The 22,449-nt window shown below is 32.3% G+C and overlaps 1 protein-coding gene across 1 annotated transcript; it reads left to right on the plus strand.

The window, feature by feature from the left end:
* The first annotated feature begins 260 nt into the window (after positions 1-260).
* On the plus strand, positions 261-22,243 carry LOC127849739 (uncharacterized). The gene is made up of 12 exons (XM_052382490.1): positions 261-383; positions 1,494-1,599; positions 7,724-7,839; positions 11,039-11,084; positions 12,192-12,256; positions 13,268-13,313; positions 13,494-13,558; positions 15,903-15,942; positions 18,158-18,224; positions 20,741-20,801; positions 21,893-21,941; positions 22,177-22,243. Exons 3-12 carry the CDS (start codon positions 7,791-7,793, stop codon positions 22,241-22,243), a joined length of 555 nt encoding a protein of 184 aa, XP_052238450.1. The 5' UTR covers positions 261-383; positions 1,494-1,599; positions 7,724-7,790.
* Positions 22,244-22,449: the final 206 nt, after the last annotated feature.

Raw genomic sequence — 22,449 nt, forward strand, 5'->3', positions numbered from 1 at the left:
GTTATGAACTACAGCGTTCATACATTCGTTAACAAAGTGTTTAATTCGGTTTTGTCAAAGCACCCGTTATCCTAGTTGTTGTTGTTTGATTTAATTCTTACCCGGAGGTGTAGTGTGAAAAGCTAACGCACTATTTACTGGAGATTATTTAATTGAGCAAGCGTTGTCTGTACAGAGGAATACACCACCCCCTAGGATCAGTACACATTTCAACAGCTAATCCTATTTAAAGGGTTTTCCGGTAGTTTGCTTATGATTGGGTATTTGGTAAGTCGCGCACTCGTATATTTGCAGTGTAAACGAAAGTACTTTCGATTTATTTTTAATTTAAATTGATAAATTTGGCAGCGATTTTGGAAGGTAGAAGCTATTGTTTTACCAAGGTAATACGTTTTCTCAATTCGTTAAAATATTGACTATTTCTTAATACAATATTTCCCTAAAATGTTTGTTTTATATGCAATAGTGATGTTGTGAAAAGCGTACGTGCATTTTATTTTTTTAAGTAAATAATATTCTTAAAAATATTTATTTATTTCATACTGTTTTAGACTGCGGTAAAATTTCAAGACCGTAGAATACCACGTATTGAAACTATATACCTCTTTGAATATGAAATAAATGATTTTCATATTAGATTAAATGATACATTTATCCAAAATTGAAAATTGGATGTCAGAACTTTATTATTCTTTAAGAGCAATAAGTAACAATCAGTTTTGTCAATTTGAATTGCTAAATAACTTTTAAATGTTAGTGTAAATAAGTTTTGATTTGATCGATGTATATTAAGGGTTTCATCTCATAGAATAGAAGTTGAATCAGGCAGATGGCATACACCTGAATCTATACCTTTTTAAAAGAGAAATTTTCAACAATTAAATGTTCTTGAGGATGAAAATCATTTTTATTTTAATGTTAATTATATGATGATATTAAATTTTATATAAATAAATAATACTGGAAACTACTAAACGTTATAAAGTTTATTAAATTAATGAAATCTGATAAAACAAATACCAACATAAACTTGGTCATGTTTGAACATAAAGTATTTAGTCAAAGGAACCTGTATAAATATTAATTTGATTAATTATGTATAATTTATTACTTAAACTTGACTTCTCGCTATCTTGTAAATTGCCGTTGTTGTTGTTTATTTTATCGTTATAACATTGTACAATTGATTCTAAAATCTGTAATCCAATTGTCCTATACCTTTTCATGTTTTGATACTTTTTTGACAATTAATAATATTCAAAACTGATTTCCTGCCTTTATATATGTTTTTTTATGTTTTGAACATGTATACTCATGGACTGTTTGCCTAATGTCTATTTAATAAACCCTCTATGAAACCCATTAACTTTTTAAAGGGACAAACAATTTTAACAACTTGTCGCTGTACACTTTATTGTATATAAAATATTATTCATGCCGCACAAGTTTTCTTGGAAACATGACGATGGTCAAAACGTTTGTTTCCACTGCAGGCACGATGGGGGTTGATATCAAAACATATCGGTGCCATTGGGTCATACAGTGTGCAAGGTAGCTTTGGAAGTGACAGAAACCTCCAGAGGGGATTGGTAGTAAACAGTTGTGTAAAACATTGTGCGTTTCAAACTGTTTGGCATATGTTTGATTAAGCTAAGATATACTGCAAAGCATCAAACTATGCATCGCAGTAAGTTATTTTAATTATTTGTTTTCCTTTAACCTAATTATTAAATTAAATACTATCAAGCAGGTTTTATGTTTCTTCTATACAAATTAAATGCATATTTTTATTGAGCAATATTATGTTATCTACACACGGTTTCTGACAGCTCATAATCTAATATATTATACATATTCACAACCAAAAGGTTTCATGATATTATACAGTTTAAATAAACAAAAACACATCGACGATCCTTTTTAAATAATGTGCAATGTAGTTGACCAAAATTTGCTTTTTCATACAGATTGAATTTTAAGGAACTATTTTGGAATGAAACTGGTTACGATTTTTGTATAGTTTGACAGAGGACATTGAAGCATTCATTGTATCAGGTGTCTTACATTTTAATGTTTAATCCTAATTATTTGGGACGCATAGCAATTTAATTTTTAGGTCGATTTTTTTCATAAATAAAAACACTAAATTAAACAAAATACATCTCCTTTTTATAGCTATCGAGTGGAGTTATGGATTTTGTTTCGCAAATAAAGGGTTGCTAAGAGATAAATACTTTTGGGAATTAATGTCGGACAATCCGGGTTGTTTAGGGATTAATCTCTAACAATCAACTCTACGAGTTTTACGGGAGTTTTTGGAGGTCAAAACGGTTTGTTTTGGATTGCTAGGGCTAAAAAGGGATGCTAGCACTCTACGTTTGCGTACGGGTGAAAAGGCGGAGTTAAAAATGAGAGCTTTAGCTAGTACTGCGCATGCGTAGGGGTAACAAGGCGGAGTTACTATCGCGAGCTACATTTAAGCAAAGATCTATAAACAAAACTAAGATTGAATGACATTCATTCGGACCAAAAGAAAGTATCGGAAATTCGCGCGGCGAAAACGAAAAAAAAAATATATATCACTTGGCAGTTCGCTTATTTCCTTCTGTTATCAGGCGTAATCATGAGCTTCGACAGCGTATCCACTTGCTTGAATCAAATACACATATCATCATTTCTCACAAAAGAACTGAAAACATGTGAAAGATGAAAAAAGTTTCAATATTTATACCGCGTTTATTATTATAAATTAAACGCGATTTAAAAATAAACATAACATATTAGAAAAAAAATATGTGTCTCTGAACCAATAGTAAGCAATTTGACGTAACGAATATTTGGATCATCATTCAATAAATGTAATAATCGAAATTTTGATCAACGCTATAACCCAAATTACATACAATCTCCAACAGGCAGTCACGCCTAAACCATCATTTCATTGCCTCGGGTATAAAATGTCCATAAGTGTCGGACTCTCAGGGCATTTATCATACTTGATGAGTCCTTGTTTATTTACTTATCCTAATTAGCACCGGTCAATTCCGTATGTATTCGTTATGTGTCCGTTGCATGCGTCATATTTACGTTGCAACTGTTAGACATGTAAATTTGCACACGGCCGGTCAGAACTGGCACACGTTACAATCGACTGTTCAATTGTTTATATCTGTTTTGACCTAGGTAACTGGACAGTACCACAACTGGGCATAGCGGACAAACAAATTCTTGTGTCGCGAGGCCGAAAGGCTTTTATCTTGTTTTAACGAACATTGGAAAACGTTGGGTTGAGTTTCATAAGCAAAAATTAGTCGGATATAAATCGCAAAGAAAACTGAAATGGACGTTTATGTTATTGTGTTCCCCACGAACTATGCTACATAACGATACGTGTTAATATTATTTATTGCCTAAACCTTAATAATTTCGTTTTGGAAATAATGAACGAAGTAAAAGTATATATATATATATGATATCAACATGTATAGTCTATAACTTTATCCTTTTAACTTTTTAAGCGGGTATTAAATAACTATACTTTAAGAGATTTGAGGCCAAGTTAGACTATTGAAAAGTATAACATTATTGTTTCTTTATACATACTTCCGGTTTATAGGTAATATAAAAATATACAAGACTAAGAAAGCGTTTTGATTGTTACGTAAACATAATCGGAGATATTTATTAGCGAATCTTTGTAACAGTTCAGGCCGATGCAGATTTTCTTATTGAAAAGTACATATCCGCCATTGGCTATAACTTTATTGTTTCTTTCTAAATATGTATAATATAGTTTCATTGTTGAGGGTAATATAAAAATGTACAAGTCTAATTTCACTTTTTAATTTTAACTTGAACAGTCAAGGAGATATTCATTAGCGAAGCTTTGTAACATTTCAGTCAAATGCAGATTTTCGCATTGAAAGGTACATACCCGCCTTTGATAGTTTGAAATAAGCATGTCATGTGTGAATATCAATTAAGAGGTATAATAGAAAGCTAAAACAATTATTGCGATGTTAGCGTTTCCGATTGCCCAAGTCGCAAATATCGTAGTTATCTTTCAACTTGCGATTTAAGTTGAAAATGTGAAGGAAATGGCGATTGTAAAAATAAATCAAGTTCTCTCTATAAATGTATCAATATTCCCTACTTTAATAGAGAGCTCGGTACATATGTATGCGCATAATCGCAATAAACGCCACAAGTGGTAAAAGATAATCAACTGATAAGGGATAGTATGACTTATTATCGAATATTCAAGTCACATTACAAAGTCATTTATGCTGACACAGCTGCATCAAAAGAAATTTTCAGGTACCTTTCCAGTCGCCAAACTGTGATGATCACCGTCCAATCGGTTCTAAGCATACTTATGAGTGCGGGGTAAACGGGCGACTATTACTTTTGATTGACGTCGGTAAACCGGTAGCCGGCTAATTGAACAGTACATTGAAGACGATGTCGGGCATCATCATCACGCCTTTCTATTGTAAAAAATATCGTAAAATACTGTTAAGTTAAAAATGTTTATTTATGAAATTTAAATTGTTGCCGTCGTCTTTTCAGTTACACGCATTGAAAGCGTGCGTGTTGCTAAATACCAGGTGATAAACTTAAAAAAAGACGCGCAAATCAGTACATGTAGTATTTTATATAGAAAACAAATACGTCAAATTCCGAGTGATACATTGCAGTAGATATATTTTTAAAGAGCCAATGGGTACTATTGGATAAAACTTTTACAAATTAATGTGTTAAAACTGCTTAAAGTTTACAAGTCCATTTTTATTAAATTCAAACCTTCTGCACGCCATTCTTCTTTGCAGTGAACACATAAACTAGTGCCGTACATTTCATTTGCTTTAGTAACACAATAATAATCATTAAAATCATACATAATGTTTTGCATGTCGAAACACGTACATTGTGCTATTTAAAAAATGTTAATTCCTACCTTTAATTAATTTAGTATACATATATGTGTCTGGTAGTTCGACTGAGTACAACTCTTCGTTGGCTCAAACGAACAGAACAGAAAACAACATTGTTATTTTTAACAAGGTTGCCATTACCAAGAAACATGTGAATGTTAAGAATTGGAAAAGAAAGATGTAGAATTTGAACAATCAAACTAACTGCAACAAGAAGCTGTGTTAACATTATTCATCGACCGCCTGTTTTTGATATTAGAAAAAACGATACTTCAAGAAAAGCAGAATGCGTATGCTAGTAGCCTTATATTCTTTATGTATACGGATATGATCAACACACATTGGTTATGCCGGACTTCCAATATTTTATATCACACGCATACGTTGTCAATATATTTCGTGTATATGCGCGCGTAAGCGGTTCTAATAATCAATGTTTTATACCCTGTATTTGTTGAAATAGGATTCTTGTTAGAGCATAAATTGTTATTGTGAATGCATCTGTTTGGGGGATGTCACGCAAACTAGTTTACGTATGTCCCTAAATGATTGGTTACTAAAAAATTATCATCTTAGTAAGGTTTATCTCAAAATTAAATTGTTTTTATAATTGTACAAACATAACAATTTCATCACATACTGTAGTGTAAATTGTACTCAACTCGTAGAATTAAACAAACACAATCCAAACAAATAGGAAAAATACGACAAATACGACAAATACACAGAATAAAGTACTAGTCTTGTTTGACATCAATATTACACAATCTGAAGATAAAGATGTGCGAATGTAATAATAATGACAATTTACAATATATCAAGAAGAATTACATGCACATTATTTGTGTTTCAGAGATATGCCGTAAACATACATTACACGTGTTATTAGAATGCATTACAAACAATCTAGGCCATATAACTTTAAAAAATAAGATTCAATATTGTTCTAAAAGGTATAATACTTTTCAGTGACATACTATAAAACTGTTGTTTACTTCGAAATTCAGCTAATTTTGGAACACACGTTTTCAACACACTGAATGAATGATTAACTCTTTCTTGCCTCACAATTTTTTCCCCCATCCTACCCCTGTCCCGCACAATAAACAGCATTTAGATGCCAAATTTGCTGATCCTGTTGGAATATTAGTTATATGTTTAAGTGCCTTTGTCTCTTTGTCGACATTATGACTATTTGAACTTTATTTATTTTTTTAAAATGTAGGACTCCTGAACATAAGCGCTTAGCTTATGTAGTAATACAATATCAAAATAGAGCTGCACAACGAACAATAAACCCACCACAAATTACGGAAGTAGGATGAGTAAAAGGTTAACGAATAAAAGACAAGACTAGGTTGATCGGCATAGTCTGTGTCTGTAAGGTAATTGTCTTTTGTATAATGTAATTATATCTGGAGTTGATTTTATCTCAACATTCTGAAAGAAAAGTTAATGAAAGCAAAATAAAATATAAAATGTCCTTTGATGAAGTGCATGAACAGCATTGAACCAGGAAGTTCGTCAATTATGAATTCCTAAATGTATTTGGTTCGTCTTAAAATTTACGTAGAAATGCGAGTTATAGTTTATGGGATCCAATATCGTACCAGAGAGTATCGATTACGAACTTCAATTTCCTCCGTTACCTGTTTAGTTTTAGCACACCCAAAAAACTTATCATTAATGGGATTCCAGCATTTGTTAAGTTCTATTAATAAATGGTCGAATGTTTACGTAGAGAAATAAGTACACATAATAAAAAGTGTTCATAGAATAATATATTATATAAGCCATACTTGGGATGCCTGAAAACGTAAACATATATTTGGATTGATTTCTTTGGTGTACGTTAGAATACTAGTTTTACGTTCATGTGCCTAAGATTTAAACCTAAATACGAAATGTTGTCTACAGGTGGGGTTTTTGCACACGCCATTTACTTCTTGTCGACCTGATGATTATTGGTACCTTATTCGGAACCTTATTTTAGCGAATATAGGGCATCGGAACACACTCGCTAAGTTGGATAATACAAAATTATGAACCACGGAAGTTGCTGTTGTTTTTCTATTGAATGCGCTAAAGAATTATAATGATAGGCCTCTCATTTGACATATAGCCATAACGAAAGTATTGCAAAAATTAGTGTTTCTTTACAATTGGTAAGACGTGTTCATATTCAAATTTTAAATTACAAGGTTTAATAAGACTGTCCGGGTTCGATTCCCGTTCCTGACGCATGTGAGACTGGTTTGTGGTCACCATATCGGACAGGTGGAGTTTCCTCCGGGTACGGTTTTCATCCACAGCACAAGACCACCTCAAAATTAAAATCTTCAGTAAAAAATAATAAATAGCTGGAAATTGCAGCTTTCATTCAAAATTCGTCCCAATTTTTGTGAGTCTAAGCTACATAAGTTGTAGTGCTGGGACACACTTCGGGTCCTCACATAATGCAGCCTTAGACGCGGAGGGACCTCATAAACTTAAAAATACACACACAAGGTTTAATTATTGTTCTGAGTAAATTAGGTTGCGATGCCTTATATGTGTGAAAACAAAAATATTAGGAAAGTCAGCAAAATTCCGCATGTGATGTTGTTTTATACGCACATCACTAGACAAACGTTAAGTGCTCGTTAATTGTATGTTTTATGCAAACAGACATCACATAAAATGAAACTTTATGACAAAATAGCTGTGTTGTTTGTGTTGTAAGTCACATATATAACATAACGATGGAACTGATCGATTGGTATAATCCACATATGTATTATTATTTAAAGGTTGAACGAGACGGGATGTGAATCTCCACACGCATACAGGCATAAAATCACTCAAATTCTGTTATTGATGTCTGGAGTTGAATCAAACTCACGGCCAAATTCGACAAGTTCCGAAGGTAATACCATGTTTTAAAAATTGATTTATTAGCAATTAACGTTTATATTTTTCTTTATTGACAAACTCCAATTATTAATTAATATTTTTGGTATTTTCATTTTGCAACATGCTACAGTCTTGATGTGACGGCTAGTTTGTTTCTCTTCGTAACCGATCCATTTTGAAACATGAAATACACTCAATATTTGTCGAGAAACGTCATGGGCTGTTATATGTGTACATAAATAAAGTAAAATGTTATGTTTCACATATGGTGTCAGTCATTTGGCAAAAGGGCGAGTCGGGAGGCTTTCTTATAATATGAACAAGGAGGCACCTTCTTTTCGTTTTGTTTTCAGTAATTGTCGGCATCCCTGTACTTATGTGTAGGTTTTCACCTGGATGGTTTTAGGCCAGACTATATTGAGAATTTGTGTAAGGCATTTTTCCGAAAGAAAGTGTTTTTTTCCAGGTTGACGAAGGTATTCAAGCACTAAGATCCTTAACACAGAACACGTAAAGGACAAGTTTAGTCAATCTAAAATCGACCCTTTCTAAAACAAACAGTACAAAAGAGCGGTTGTCTACAATGAGTATATGCAACCAGCTTTGATCCCTATTTTATCAGCTCATTACACGGGATTCAGGCACTGATCTGGGAACATAGGATTTCTGGTAAAAATACCGATCGCATTAATTGTTAAATTGTTTTTTTGAAATTAACACATTTGTTTACTACACACATATTTTCCAAGTATAATAATTATAATAATAATAATAAAAATAATGATGATGATGATGATGATGATGATGATTTTGTTAATAATAATAATAATGAAAATGTCTTAGATAAGATTAAAAGCAAAACGGTGCTTGTCAAACTGACAAAACAATTCTGTGTTAAAGTACCAACATGCCGACTGGTATAGTGCATGGCGACAGGATACATATTCCCTAAAATCAGCCTTTAAATCATTGTCGTTGAAGATCGTGATCTTGGAATGAGAATTCATTTCTCCGGATCTTCATTCGTAAGCGTTGTAAATAACTGTGTAGCTTTGCTGATCGCCCTCTTGATTGCAGTCTCCTGTTGTTGTAGCTTTCCGCACAGGTTGTTAATTTCTGAACTTTCTTCAATGGATCACAAAAGCTTTAAATAGGCCAGTTAGGTCGATTTGTTAACATTAATAAACTGTATGTGGTAGCGATGTGTTTACATTGTAAATATAAACGTGTACGTTTTCAAGAGCTAACTAAAATATGGCTTTATTAGAAATATGTTATTTCAATATAGGTATCAAACCGTCATCTATAGAAGCAACGCTCATGTAATATTCATGTTATACATGTATGTCGCATGTATAATATTAGTTGAGTACTGTTAGGAATTCATGTCGAAAAATAGTGGGTAGTCAAAACTTTGTGGGAATTTTTGTCGTTACAGTCTTTATTCAAGAACGAACAGGCGTTTAAAGATATTGTGAATCGGTAAAAATCGCTGATATACAATAGTTTCAGAATTAATATAACACTAAATGCAATAGTATATATATATATATATATATTTGATTACATTATCAGTATGTTTTGTAATCATCCTATATGGGCTAAAAGCATTATAAATATGTTGACTATCGTGACTCAAAATAAAACATTACGTTCAGTAAATTTAAGCTGATTTGCTGCACGGACAACACCTTGTACATAAGAATTCTTTACAAATTAATAAATTCCGATATCAGTGGTTTAAAAGTTTACTCAATCACCGTCGTTATCATCGTCAACTTTAACATATGTTTCGTCATTGTTGTTCTTAACTATAACGCACATCTCGTCATGTTCGTTGTTGTTGTAAACGGAAACTCGATGAGGGTAATTGGTATCGACAACGTTGACTCAATGTATTGTCAACGTAACCTCGATTCTCGCCATCCGCGATGTGCGTCACAATCTTCGTCTTTGCTCGTTTCGGCACTCTGTAATATATACCGCTTTGACAACTTGTGTGATCGTGTTTACATGTACATAATCTGCTTTATGAGATGGACCGTGATATCGTTCAATGTTTTAATTTGATATATTAAACGTTTAAAAGTTTTTAAGATTATGTAAATGTAATGTTGTGATTCTTATCTCGTCAGAAATGAACCACGTTAATCACATAATTGGTCTTGAAGTTGGCTTTTAAAATGTAATGTGAGAAATGTCTAGTAAAAATCAGTCTAAGTCTTATTTATAAATTCCCTATTTTGTTATAAATGTCAATTATATAAGTATCTTTGTAACTTGCTGTATTCGCTAGAAATGTTCATTTGATACATTTGCCATGTCATATTGTGTATAACTAAAAAAGCCTTAGGTATATAACGATGATCTCGAATGTGTTATATGTGAAAAGGATAATGTTGTGTTGTTTTGGTTTATCTTAACCATTGGGTTATTTAATTGTAATTTGAATTAAGTTCCTATCGGGTTAATGTTTATTTACACGTGTGTGCTTTATTATTAATTCTAGGCTACGTGTGATGTAAGGCTAGTCATCAACAGAATTAAGCCCACAGTGTGTTTTGACATTGACCGAACTATGCCGATGACCGCAGCTAAATCATTTTATGTATCTGTGTACGTTGCGAATGCTGTCGTTTATAACGTTCCCTTTCAAGCAATAGTTGATGTTCCAAGATTAAGGCAGTGCTAGCCTCAAAATGTTTAAAGCCTCTTTGTTTTGCTTGTACCGCTCCAAGGAGGTGAACCAAATTCTAAGCATACTTTCATTTTTCATGTCACATAGTATGAATTGTCTTGTATATAATAAGAAATTAAGCCTAAGCTTTTAATTGAAACAAATAAACAAATTATGTTTGTCCTGATATTGTTTATAGAGTTTAATGTATCCATACATATTAAGTATAATGAGACAACTACTTGTGTTGTTCGAACATTTTTACATGAAAGATAAAAGTTTCCTGCTAAACTTATCGAAGATTTTAAGAAATTAAATTCAAACAAGCAAAATAATAATATGCTAAAAAATCATGGCTTCAATCATTCAAAAAATTATTAAATTTTAAATTAGCTTATTCAAAAGGTTATGGTTTTGTAAGCAAATGTTTTATCTTTTATTAAACTGTTTAAAATACGAAATACGTGATAATGTATATTTACTCCATTAATCTCCGCGTTTTAATATTTTTGATATAATATTTGATATATTTAAGACGAGGAACAGAACAACGATGCAACGGATCGAAGACTGCCGAATAGGTATTGAGGATTATAATTTTATCTTGTTACAAATATTGTCAATTACACTAAATATTCCATAAAACAAATCGCAAACATATAATAAAAGATTGTTTGTAAACTAGTGGTTATGGTGAAAGGTATGAACATGATACATTACCTAAGTCATACAATAATAAAAACGATCTGGAAAAATAATTCCGTATGTATTTTTCTCAATGTAATTTGAATTTTAAATGTTATATGACTATAGTTATGTCTTATATTAAGAAAACTTAAATAAATATGTTCAAGAACGTTTTACCACATTAATCCACACGGCTTTAGCCTCCAGCCGTATTGAGCCAAAGTGACTACCAGACACATGTTTTTAGAGTACTGACGAAATTTAACAAGCATAAGAACTTGTCATATTTTGTCGGATGTTGTGCTTTGCCGTCATCGTATTTTTCAAGTCACTTTTCTAATTCAATTACAATTAATAGAGAAAACTCAATCAAATCCTACCATAAATTATGTTTATAACCATTATACATCTTTGACAGTTATGAATTTTAAAGAGCATACTTTGCTCTGTTCGATTCGTGTTTTCAAAAACACTTTGGTGTTTCCAATGTGTGACGGTAACCTTTACTGACCTGTCATCTCTATTGCATTGTATTTTCTGTCCGGGGTTAATACCACCATAATACATTACGGCCCTGGTTACAATGCCTATATGAAGGACCTGTAGAGACGCCCGTTCATAATACGTTTGAAATCTACGGCAGTTTTAATTATGTCCAGTATGGAACGGAAATGTTGGTTTGTAAACCCAGTTACAACGGCTCCATTCTGAAAATAGTTCGCGAAATGTATTACACGCAATAAATATGAACATAAAATAAATGTGTCCTTTTGGGGTAAAACCCTGAAATATTTATCTAAGTAAAGTGATAACATTTACACATTTATGATATTCATTAGCGCACGCGATCATGAAATTATTTGTTTTATAATATTACTGAGAACAATATTTAAAGGTATTTCCCTAATAGACATTAAATATGTCTATACTTTCGCCAAATATGATTTTGTACAACATAATTTGTATATTCTTCTGTTAAAATTCAATGCACGTTTTTGCAGTTGTGAAGATGGTAACCTTGCAGCATGCAGAACTGAAACTAATAAGCGTGCAGGTCCCTCGCAAGGTAATTCGTGCAAATGACAATGTCGCTTTCGCAATATAATTGTTTTATGTTTGTTTTTTACTTTGCAGCTTAGTACCATGTGTAATCAAATGTACATATATATTAACTTACACACTCCATTACATTTTCACATTAATTAAAAGAACCGCAACTTATTCCAACACAATAGTATTAGTCACAGATAAATGCATATGATTGCTGTGGTTTTGATATTATAAACACTCATTTCGTACCAAAGTTTATGTTGACACACACATTTCTTTTGCGTTAACCGCTTTTAAAAGAAACAAACGAAATGCTTTAGTTTTAAACCAAATAATAACCAGTTAAATACATATAATTTATTTCCGTGTTTTGAATTAAAATCATTTTAGCATGTTTTTCATTATAAAACAAAATATTGATATAACATTTTATTTGGGATAATCATATGATAAAACATACGAATAAAATATATTTGTGTATCTTCGCTGCTTAAACGTGTTGCGATCTCAAAGAAAACATTCACTTAAACACAGTGTTCTAATGAATGTGCTTTAGTATCATTTATGATTGGAATACCATCATGAAAACAGGTTAGGTAAAACAATAACTTATGTGATATATATTTCGCTTCTCACACAATTTCCCCCATTTCACATAAGACACTTAAGGCTCACTAATACAATAGCTCAGAGATGCGCTCACACGTGTCATATCTAGTTTCGTTGCTTTTCCACAATAACAATAAGTCATTTTGGCTTACGAACAAATAGTGGTGTATATGAAATGAACTTTGCATAATGCATACAGCGTCTCGTTTAATTCAGTTGTGTTCATATATTTAATGTTAACTGTTAGATGTAATTTTATCAAGGGAAACAAAATGCAACCAACTTAACAGGAGCTGTTGTATATGTCTCTCTGCGTTTTAAATCATTATTCCGTGATGGAAAATGTTCTATTAATCGTATCGGTCGACTATTCGCCACGTATGTAAATTATGTTGAAACATTTTTTTAATTCTTACAGATGAGCGTCCGACAAGCGGTGCGACAGATCCCAGAGAACTAACGAGGTATTGTTGATAATGATGTTGCCTTGCCACAAATGATCCCAATTCACATGTCACATACTTCAAGTACGCTAAATTAAGATAATTGGATTTGCCTAAATCAAAGGAGTACATTTATATTCACGTAATCCACGTAATAACGTGTATGTTAGTGCATCACACAAATGTTTTTTTTTCTTGCAGTTGTGGGAATGGTAATGGCCAAGCAAGCACTTCAGAACCTAGCCAGTATGTAGATCCCTCTCAAGGTAATACCTGCAAATTGAACAGTTGGTATTTTAAAAAGCGTTTTATACATTTTGCAAGGGCGTAGCTTTCATATATGACGTCAATTTGGCCAACCTGGAGAGTATGACGCTCGTTGTATTTATTGCTTTTAAATTAAAACGTTAATCTAAAACCCAATGCAGTTGCAAGCGTCTTTGCACATGGAACATCCATTAACTTACAGTCATCATGGTCGACGAGCGTTTAAATACCTCTTAATATTACCTATCAAATACACGATGTCAACTCTTTTGACCACCTTATGCCGGTCATGTGTTGGCGTAGGCGAAATAAATTTTATTCAAAGAAAATCTCTTTTAGGATTGTTAAGACTTTAACAAAACTACACAGGCATTAATCTTGGACAACCTCTTTGAAAGTCGCTCAACTCGTACATATATGACTCAGAGCTAAAAATAAATGTACAAACGATAAAATAAAAAAAAAAATCTCCGAGATCTCGACGATTAGGGATTTATTTTATGTGTATAGTGGTCCTTCAATAAACAAATGAAATCTTGGCCCTTAGTTAGAAAACTGGGCACGCCATAATGTTACGTACTGAATATAGATTCCAGTATATTAAATAAATTAAAAATAATATTTTCTTAAACTACATGGATCGATGTTTTATATATGGCATGTAGCACTGTGTAGCTGTTCAAAACTGACGTTGTGCTAATCGTGCTCCTGTGATAAAAACGGACCGTAAACATGATTTATATGACATATGACTTTTACCAATTTTCTTCTCTGAAACGGAACGGATAGGGGTTTATTTAAAGACGTGCCACATGCGATTGTGCTGGTCCATTTGAGCACATTATTACCTCTTCCCATACATCACATGATTTGTGTAGCCTAATATAGCAAATTACTTAAGAAATCGTCTTCTTTGAAACCGCAAGAGTCAGGTAGTTTTATATTTAACATATAACAACCTGAAGTGGTATTTTACGATGACCTCGTGGCTACAACTGGCAAAAGCCCCAGGGGTCCTAGTACAAACTAAAATTTCTATATTATGTAATTTTAAAAAATCATATCGAAAACCACGACTCAAATAGATTTAATATTGTGTATGTAACACCAGATACTGGTCCAGTAGAACGATTGTTTCAATCAACATGCTGGTGTCAAAATCTTCCATGCCAAAGGGTTCATGTGCAGTTCAAAGACTTGTGAAGAGGTTTACTTTAAAATATACTCTGATACCGCGAAGGTCAGAGATTTGATATTAAGTGTGTTACAGGTAGTAGTGGTTTTCTACAAATATTGTTTAAATCATGCCCCTCCTGTCAAAATTGCCGCGCCCCGGTGGTCACTAAATCTAATCAGACGTATAGTAAATATTTAAGACAATCATTTGCTCTGAAACCGAACAGTTAAGGGATAAATACTTGGCATATTTTATCATATAATGATCCTTAATTACCTTTGTTTAAGCCAAGACATGTCAATGGGTCGATATAGGCCATGTTCAAGGAGTCATATGATCTATAAAGACGTAGTTAGCATGCTTACTTAAAGACTCGTTTTCTTTGAAACAAAAATGCCAACAATTTTTTTAGGTTGTCTGTTACAATCTTTATTAGTTCTTTACAAACACTGTTCCAATCATATCCCTCAGGTTAAAAGTGGCCTATTCCGAGGGTCACGTTATCTATTTTAATGAATTAACTCTAAAAAATATTCGTCTCTGAAACAATAAGGCAAATAGATGTAACATTTTGCATTTTACTTCTTACAGCGGTCTTAACCAGCATTGTATGTGTGTTAGGTGATGAAATAATAATTTATATTGAATATATATCATAAACACTCTTTGAATCATTGAAACAAGAAGGAACTTAGTTTTGATATGTATATTTAACATCTGAGTGTTGTGTTCTACATTGATTGATTAAACTATTACCATTCATATGTGGCAAAAACGACCAGGCCCAATTACATGAAAGATGATATATTGGTCCATATTTGCCCCTCTTGTTTATATTTTCTACACCTTAATTGGTTAACATTAACAAAAATAGCAATATCAACTTGCTTCACCTCACGTTCCAATATAAATATCTATGCATATCGAAAAATAACGTTGAGTACTTTCAGAGATTTGAAATAAATTGACGTATGTCTAGTTAGACATAAAATCAACAAACAGTTCAGTTCGTGTAACATTACAAAAAGTAATTTAATGAGCTTTTATATTTTCAAAATCTTTAGCAAGGCAAAAGTTTTTGTTTGCACATATACGTTTTGTATTACATAGACGTTCAGGTAATGATATTTACGAATATTGGTTTTACACGCATGTCTTTAATTTAGTGAACAACAACTCAACACACGAAGGAGAGATTGATAAAAGGTAAGTGTACACAAAAATATGCTTATTCAGAGATCTTTTGATCACATTCAGAGCAGCGGTAGAAGGACGTCATACTTGATCTTTCTTGGGTACTCGTATAAACATTTTATTCTTGACACGAACTTTCTTAACTGATACCATTCTTGTTAAAATAAAAATTAACAATCTTTACTTATGTTTATCTTAAAATAAACATATTGCCACGACTTTCTTTGCGCTTCTTATTCTCTGATCTGTATCTGGGAATCTGTCTTTTTCAATTTGTATCGATATAAAAACATTTCTTTACAATCGTGAAGTGTTATGTTATAGAATTTTATTTATTGCCAATAAATTACGTGAATTTTATATATTTGCATACACAATATTTGCTATATGCTTTAGATCCCCGTCAATATCTTCAATTTTGTAAGATTTAATCTTCAGAGACTAGCAGCAGAGCAATTTGTTCCGTTGATAAAATATATTTACCAACCTTTTAACGCATAGTTTGATTCACAATTTTTATGGTCATGTAGAAAACATCGTGTTTTTATAAAGTTTTCTAAACATTTAATAGACGACCATGTATAATTGTATACTTATAACTTTAAAGCCTATTCCAGAATTGCTTTAATATATTTCCGGTAGGTATAACGACAGTAGTACACTACATGTTAGTGTGTGTAGTATTCGATTTACACATCACGTTTTGGCATCCATGTTTTCATGTTCTTTCTGCATGGGTACATTTTAGTATAATCTCGCGCTATTGTGATGTTCGACTAACTCTAAAACCGTAGCTAACTCCCAAAGCTATGCATTGCGGTTTCAATGCTGTTTTAATAATATTTTGTATTTATAATAGTATTCTTTAATAAAAATTAGTCGATAATAACAGTTTCCAGATTGTTTTTCCATGTTAGATGTAAACCGAATATAAACGTACATTGATATTCCCGCATATAGGAATACTAAATGATCTAACATTTGACTGCATGTATAATGAAACATAACTTGCCTGTTTTTAAACAAATCATGGATTTACTATTTAAGCAGCCATGATTTAATTTCCTTGTGAACGTGTGTTGTTTCACAGAACATCATACAAATAATAGACATAGCTATTTAAAAACATTTCATCCGTTTACTGCAAATTCCACTTTGTTGTTGTTGTTGTGGTTGCTGTGTCTGGACTGTTCATGTTATGATATCTAAGTGTGCGCACACAATAAAGCTTCAGCGATGATAAGTGACCGTACTTTTCATCTTAGCTGCATATCTATCTAATATGCATACAGTAGTACATTTTTCGTACGTTAGTGTGAGATCACTCAGATTTCTGATCAGTTACATCCATTTTGTTGCGTTCAATTTTGGTCATGTTAAGCTATTTCGGCAGCAATACAACAAAGCCTGACCCAGTTTATGATTAGATATGTCTTATTCTCGTTTAAAGTGGTGTAACCATCTTTCTAAGTGCCAATAATTTGTTTTTACATAAAGTTCTGTTCTAAATTTAATATAACGATGTATTTTTGCATTATGTAATTATTGTGCGGTCATGACCATTTAAGTGTCGACTTACGTCACCATGGCCAACTTTTTAGCCGCTTAGCATTAATCTTGGGGCAAGTGACCAAGAATTCTTGGTCAGGTTAGGTCAAAGTGGTCAGTGAACAACTTTTTGGTCACTTGAATAAAAAATGGCCAATAATTTGTGTTGAGCAATTCAGTCAGGCCTATACACCAAGGGCATGAACGTCAATGTCTAAATATTCAGAAAAGTGTTAGAGATTCTAAATATACTGAGTGCCCATGGCTAGTATTATAATACAATAGACTGTAGACCTAACAAATTAAGAGGTCCGCTTCATTAATATATAACAGATTGTATAATTCCTTAAAAAATATACTACTGTGGTAGTTGACTGCTTGATGTCATGTTTTATTTTCTGAGAAATTACAGCTCTATGTGATTTACAAGAAGAATGTTGCAATGTTAACGTTTTACCTTGTTACAGCCACATAATACATGGTATGAGTTTTGACTTATAAAGAATACAGGTACATAACGCTTTAAAATGACTTGTTTCTGCATTTAACTTAATAAGCGTAAGGGATATTATTATTGAGAGAATCCTGACACGAACACGGAGCAGCTGGTGCGCAACAATATAACACGCGCCTTGCAAAATAGCGTGTAGTTGCAAACGCATGTATTGTTTTATTTTAGTGTGAGGAACCAACTTCAAGAAAGTGAAACTAGTTCTGAAGATGAGTCCTTTTCAACTCTCTTACCGGTAAGAGAACGAAAGATCATTAACGTAGCAATTACAGTCAAATAAAGAAACACGATTTGTTTCAGTTTAAGATTTGTCTTACAAGTCTCTACTTCATATTAATACAATAGCATTTTGAGCTCTTACTGAGCGTAATGTGATCATTGTGGGCCTTTATGATTGTCGTTCGTCGTCCGTCGTGCAGCGCCATCACTTGCCTTGTTAACACTCGAGAGACCATGTTTAAAGTTGATCTTTATGAAACTTGGTCTTAACATTTTTTCCTTATGATATCTTGGCCGAGTTTGAAACTGGCCCACTTGAGATCAAATACTAGATCAAGTAAGTCAAATTAAAGAAAAACCTTATTAACACTATTGAAGTTCTATTTTTGTCCACTCTTAATGAAACTTTGTCAGAACAATTGTTCAAATTATATTTTAGATGACATTGAAAGTGATTAAGGTTTGTTGAAGAACATGGCCAGCCATTGGCGGGATAGTGTACCTCAAATGCCTATGGTTAAACCTCATTTACATTTTAGAAGTTTTATTTTGTCCTATCTGCATTAAACCTGTTCAAAATGTTTGCTTTAATGATATCGGGGCCGATTTCGAACAAGGTTCCGGTCTGTTAAAAACATGGCCGCGAGGAGCGGTTCTATACGGCTAAAGCAAAACCTTTTTAACACTCTTAAAGTCACATGCATGGTCTAATATGTATGAAACGTGATAAGAACATTTTTGTAAAGATATCTTAGCTGAGTTCGAAAATGATTTTGGTCTTGTTACCAACATGGTAACTTGGTGGAGGGACAGTTTTCCTTATCTGACTATTGTAAAACTTTGTAAACACTCGTTAAGTCACATTTATTGTCCAATGTTCATAAAAGCTGGACAGAACTTTTCTTCAAATAATATCAATTGTTTCGGTTCATTAAAAAAGTATTGCCGCCAGAGGACGGGATTTTTGTCCTTGTATGGTATAGTTAATCTTGTTGAGACACTAGAAGTCATAATTATTGTTCAATCCCCATAATACTTGGTAAGAACATTTGTTCTAATGATATCTTAGATGCGTTCAAAAATGGTTTCGACCCTTTGAAAAACATGGCCAACAGGGGCGTGACATTTTTGCTTATAACATTGAAGAAGTCCAACTTGTAAATCAATTTTTGTGTATTTCTATCAGAATATTTTTGTGATATCTGTGCCTATTTTGAAATCGGTTTTGGTTTGTTGGCAAATTCGGCCGCCAGGAATCGGGGAAGTTTTCCGTAAATTTGGTAAAGCGAAAAGTTACATTTTTAGACCAATCTTGTTCTAAGTTTTCAGAATATTTTTTCTTTATAAAATGTTGGCAAAAATTGAAACAGGGTTCTTTGAGATACAAAAAACGGAGATTAGCAAGTCAACTTAAGATGTTATTAACATCTAGATGTCATATTTGAAGTCAGAATAGTTTTTTTATTTTGTTCTCTGGTGAGCGCCTTAGGGCGATGGACCTTTTGCTCTAAAGGTTTTCGTTTTCTATTTGATGTTAAATTGATTGAACGGACAACGCATGTCGTGTAATAGTATCATTATGATATGGTAAAATTTTCTAACAATTGTCATAAGCAATTATGCAATAATTAAATTCTAGATTATATTAAAAGTACATCGGAAAATGTGTTTAATGTTGATATCAAATGATGGTACATTCCATGTAAAACAATTTCGTTCAGCTATTGTAAAAGTAAAAATCCAATTTAGCGCGTCAATCGTTGTGCGTCTTGCGAGTCGCGTCATCAACGTCAAGGTCATTAACACTCAAAAGTTCAGATTGTCTGCTTAATCTTGATGGAAACTTGGTCAGAAACGCTATCTTGGCAATAAGCCAAGTTCGAAATCTTGTCAATGGGAGACACAACGTGGGTCATAATGCTATGTTTAAAAAACGTTATTAACAATATATAAGTGACAGTTATAAATCATTACAGATGTGAGTGTATTCTGACGATATATATATTAAGTTGCGGGTGGCTTGAGTGTAAAACATAGATTAAACGGTTGAAAACGGAACATTACACGTTCCAGAAACCATATTTACGACTCATTTAAACATAAACATTAAACATACACCTTTGGTCAGAATATTGTCGTGACAATATCAAGACCAATTTTACATCTTAGTTACGTGTGTCCATTAACAATGCCACTTATGTCAAAACTTATTTAAACCCTGTTACCAATCTAAAAGTCATAATAATAACCATTTATTCCAAATATCTTAGACGGGTTAGTATATGTATGGTCTGATAAAAAAAGCAGTAAGTTACAAGTCAGATCTTCGAGAAACCGTATTACTACTTCTTTAGAAGCCATATTTTATCTCAGCCTTATTGCTGTAAGGGTTACTTGATATTTTAAAAGGATGTTTTTAGATTTTGATTTAAGCGAGCATCCATTAATTGTTAACATTTAATAAGCTGTACATAATCTTTTTTAATTCGAATATGCTGGTGATTGATTTTATTGGTTTCAACATTGTTTCAGACAAATGAAGTACGCCTGCGAAATGAGCGGGAACAGTTTCAAGAGCAAAGCAATAAAACGAGTATGAGTAGTCTAATAATTGTTTATAAATTTAAGTATCAAGCCATATTGCAAATGCCATACTTTGTTCATATAATAATTATTCATATTATATTACGGATTATAATGTAGAGTTCTTCCTAAAGCGTTAGCGATTAATAAATAATATGTCTTTGTTTCAATTCTTATAACACAAGGTATATATTTTAAGTGTGTGTTCGATTCCTGTGGAATATATACATTAGTTATTAAATTCGTAACACACTTGAAGTTATGTATATATATTATTTGCGCTAAGCGCGTTTGAAAACTACACTTAATTGACTGTATTTGTTTTAAACGAAATTTATTTCAGTTTTATACAAGTGAATCTCATTTTATTTTGTTTCATTTGAAATGCTGTCATTTTAACATCGATTTAGTTGTTTGAGATTGACAATAAATTCTTGATAAAATCAAAACATTTTCAACATGGTGAAAGGATTAAACGTCAATTTACTTATGTGGTACCTGATTCTTCCTAAACGCTTTGGCGCACAAAATATAACTTGTGTAAATAATATCAGACACTGTTCAGCGATACTTTATTACATAATTGCGCATATTTCACTTTATTTTAAGGCATCATGCGACACATCAGACTCTTAAAAATCTAATTAAAATTTTAAAGATTATTAACTCGATTACTGACTAATTTCGTTCAGCATTTTTTTTGTATTTATGTAAGACGTGATAAAAAAAATTTGAGCACAAAACATTCTGCAAATTTCGTTTCATCTTGTTCTATTAAGATGTAAAACAATGTCATGTATTATTTATTAAAATTGTGTTATGCAACCAACGCAAATACAATTTATATTTCAGAGCATGGTAAATGTTCAATATTACTGTGTCCTAGCAAAAATAGAACTACAACGAAAATTAGCAAATCCAAAGAAAAACATTTTGTCAATGTATCAACAGCGTAAAAATGATCCTTCAAATTAATATTACAACACAACACCTGCTCATCAGTCATTTTGTTTGAATACGTAAAGTAAGAATTCGGTTGAAATATGTAATATTGATTCTTTCAACAGATTCATTATTCAAACACACTTTATTTATTTTTAGAAGACGAGATTCCCACAACCATTGTATTATATCAAAGACAGTCAGACAGGTATTTCGATTAACTCTTTGTTTTCCAATATGTGACATGTAGCATGTATATTTAGTCTGCTCTAACCAAAAGTAGACATATTAAGCCTTCGCCAAAATTAAATTGCAGCAAAACATAAGAGAAAAATGTACATGATGCGATGATGAAAAGTGTTATAACATACTTACTTTTATCGAATTATTATTCATAAAAAACACATCTGCTTATTCCAAAACAATATAAGTTGCTCTTGCAGACAAGGCAGCAATGCAGAGGAAAACATCGTGGAAAGTAATATATGTGTTTTTTCCCGTTCAAGGTAGGTCGCGTAAATTATTATTTTTATTTAAGTTTGTATTATAATGTTTTTTATGTTACTTTTTTATCATCTTCCAAATTCAATTTATGTAAAGATTTACTCTTAACGCATCACCTACAGTATTTGTTTTGTTTTCTGTTGTTAAAGACAAACTAGCTTTTTTGATGGTGTTTACATATTGCTTTATCTGTTGGCAAATGTTTTCTTCGT

The sequence above is a fragment of the Dreissena polymorpha genome, chromosome 11 (assembly GCF_020536995.1).
Source record: "Dreissena polymorpha isolate Duluth1 chromosome 11, UMN_Dpol_1.0, whole genome shotgun sequence".
NCBI lineage: Eukaryota > Metazoa > Mollusca > Bivalvia > Myida > Dreissenidae > Dreissena > Dreissena polymorpha.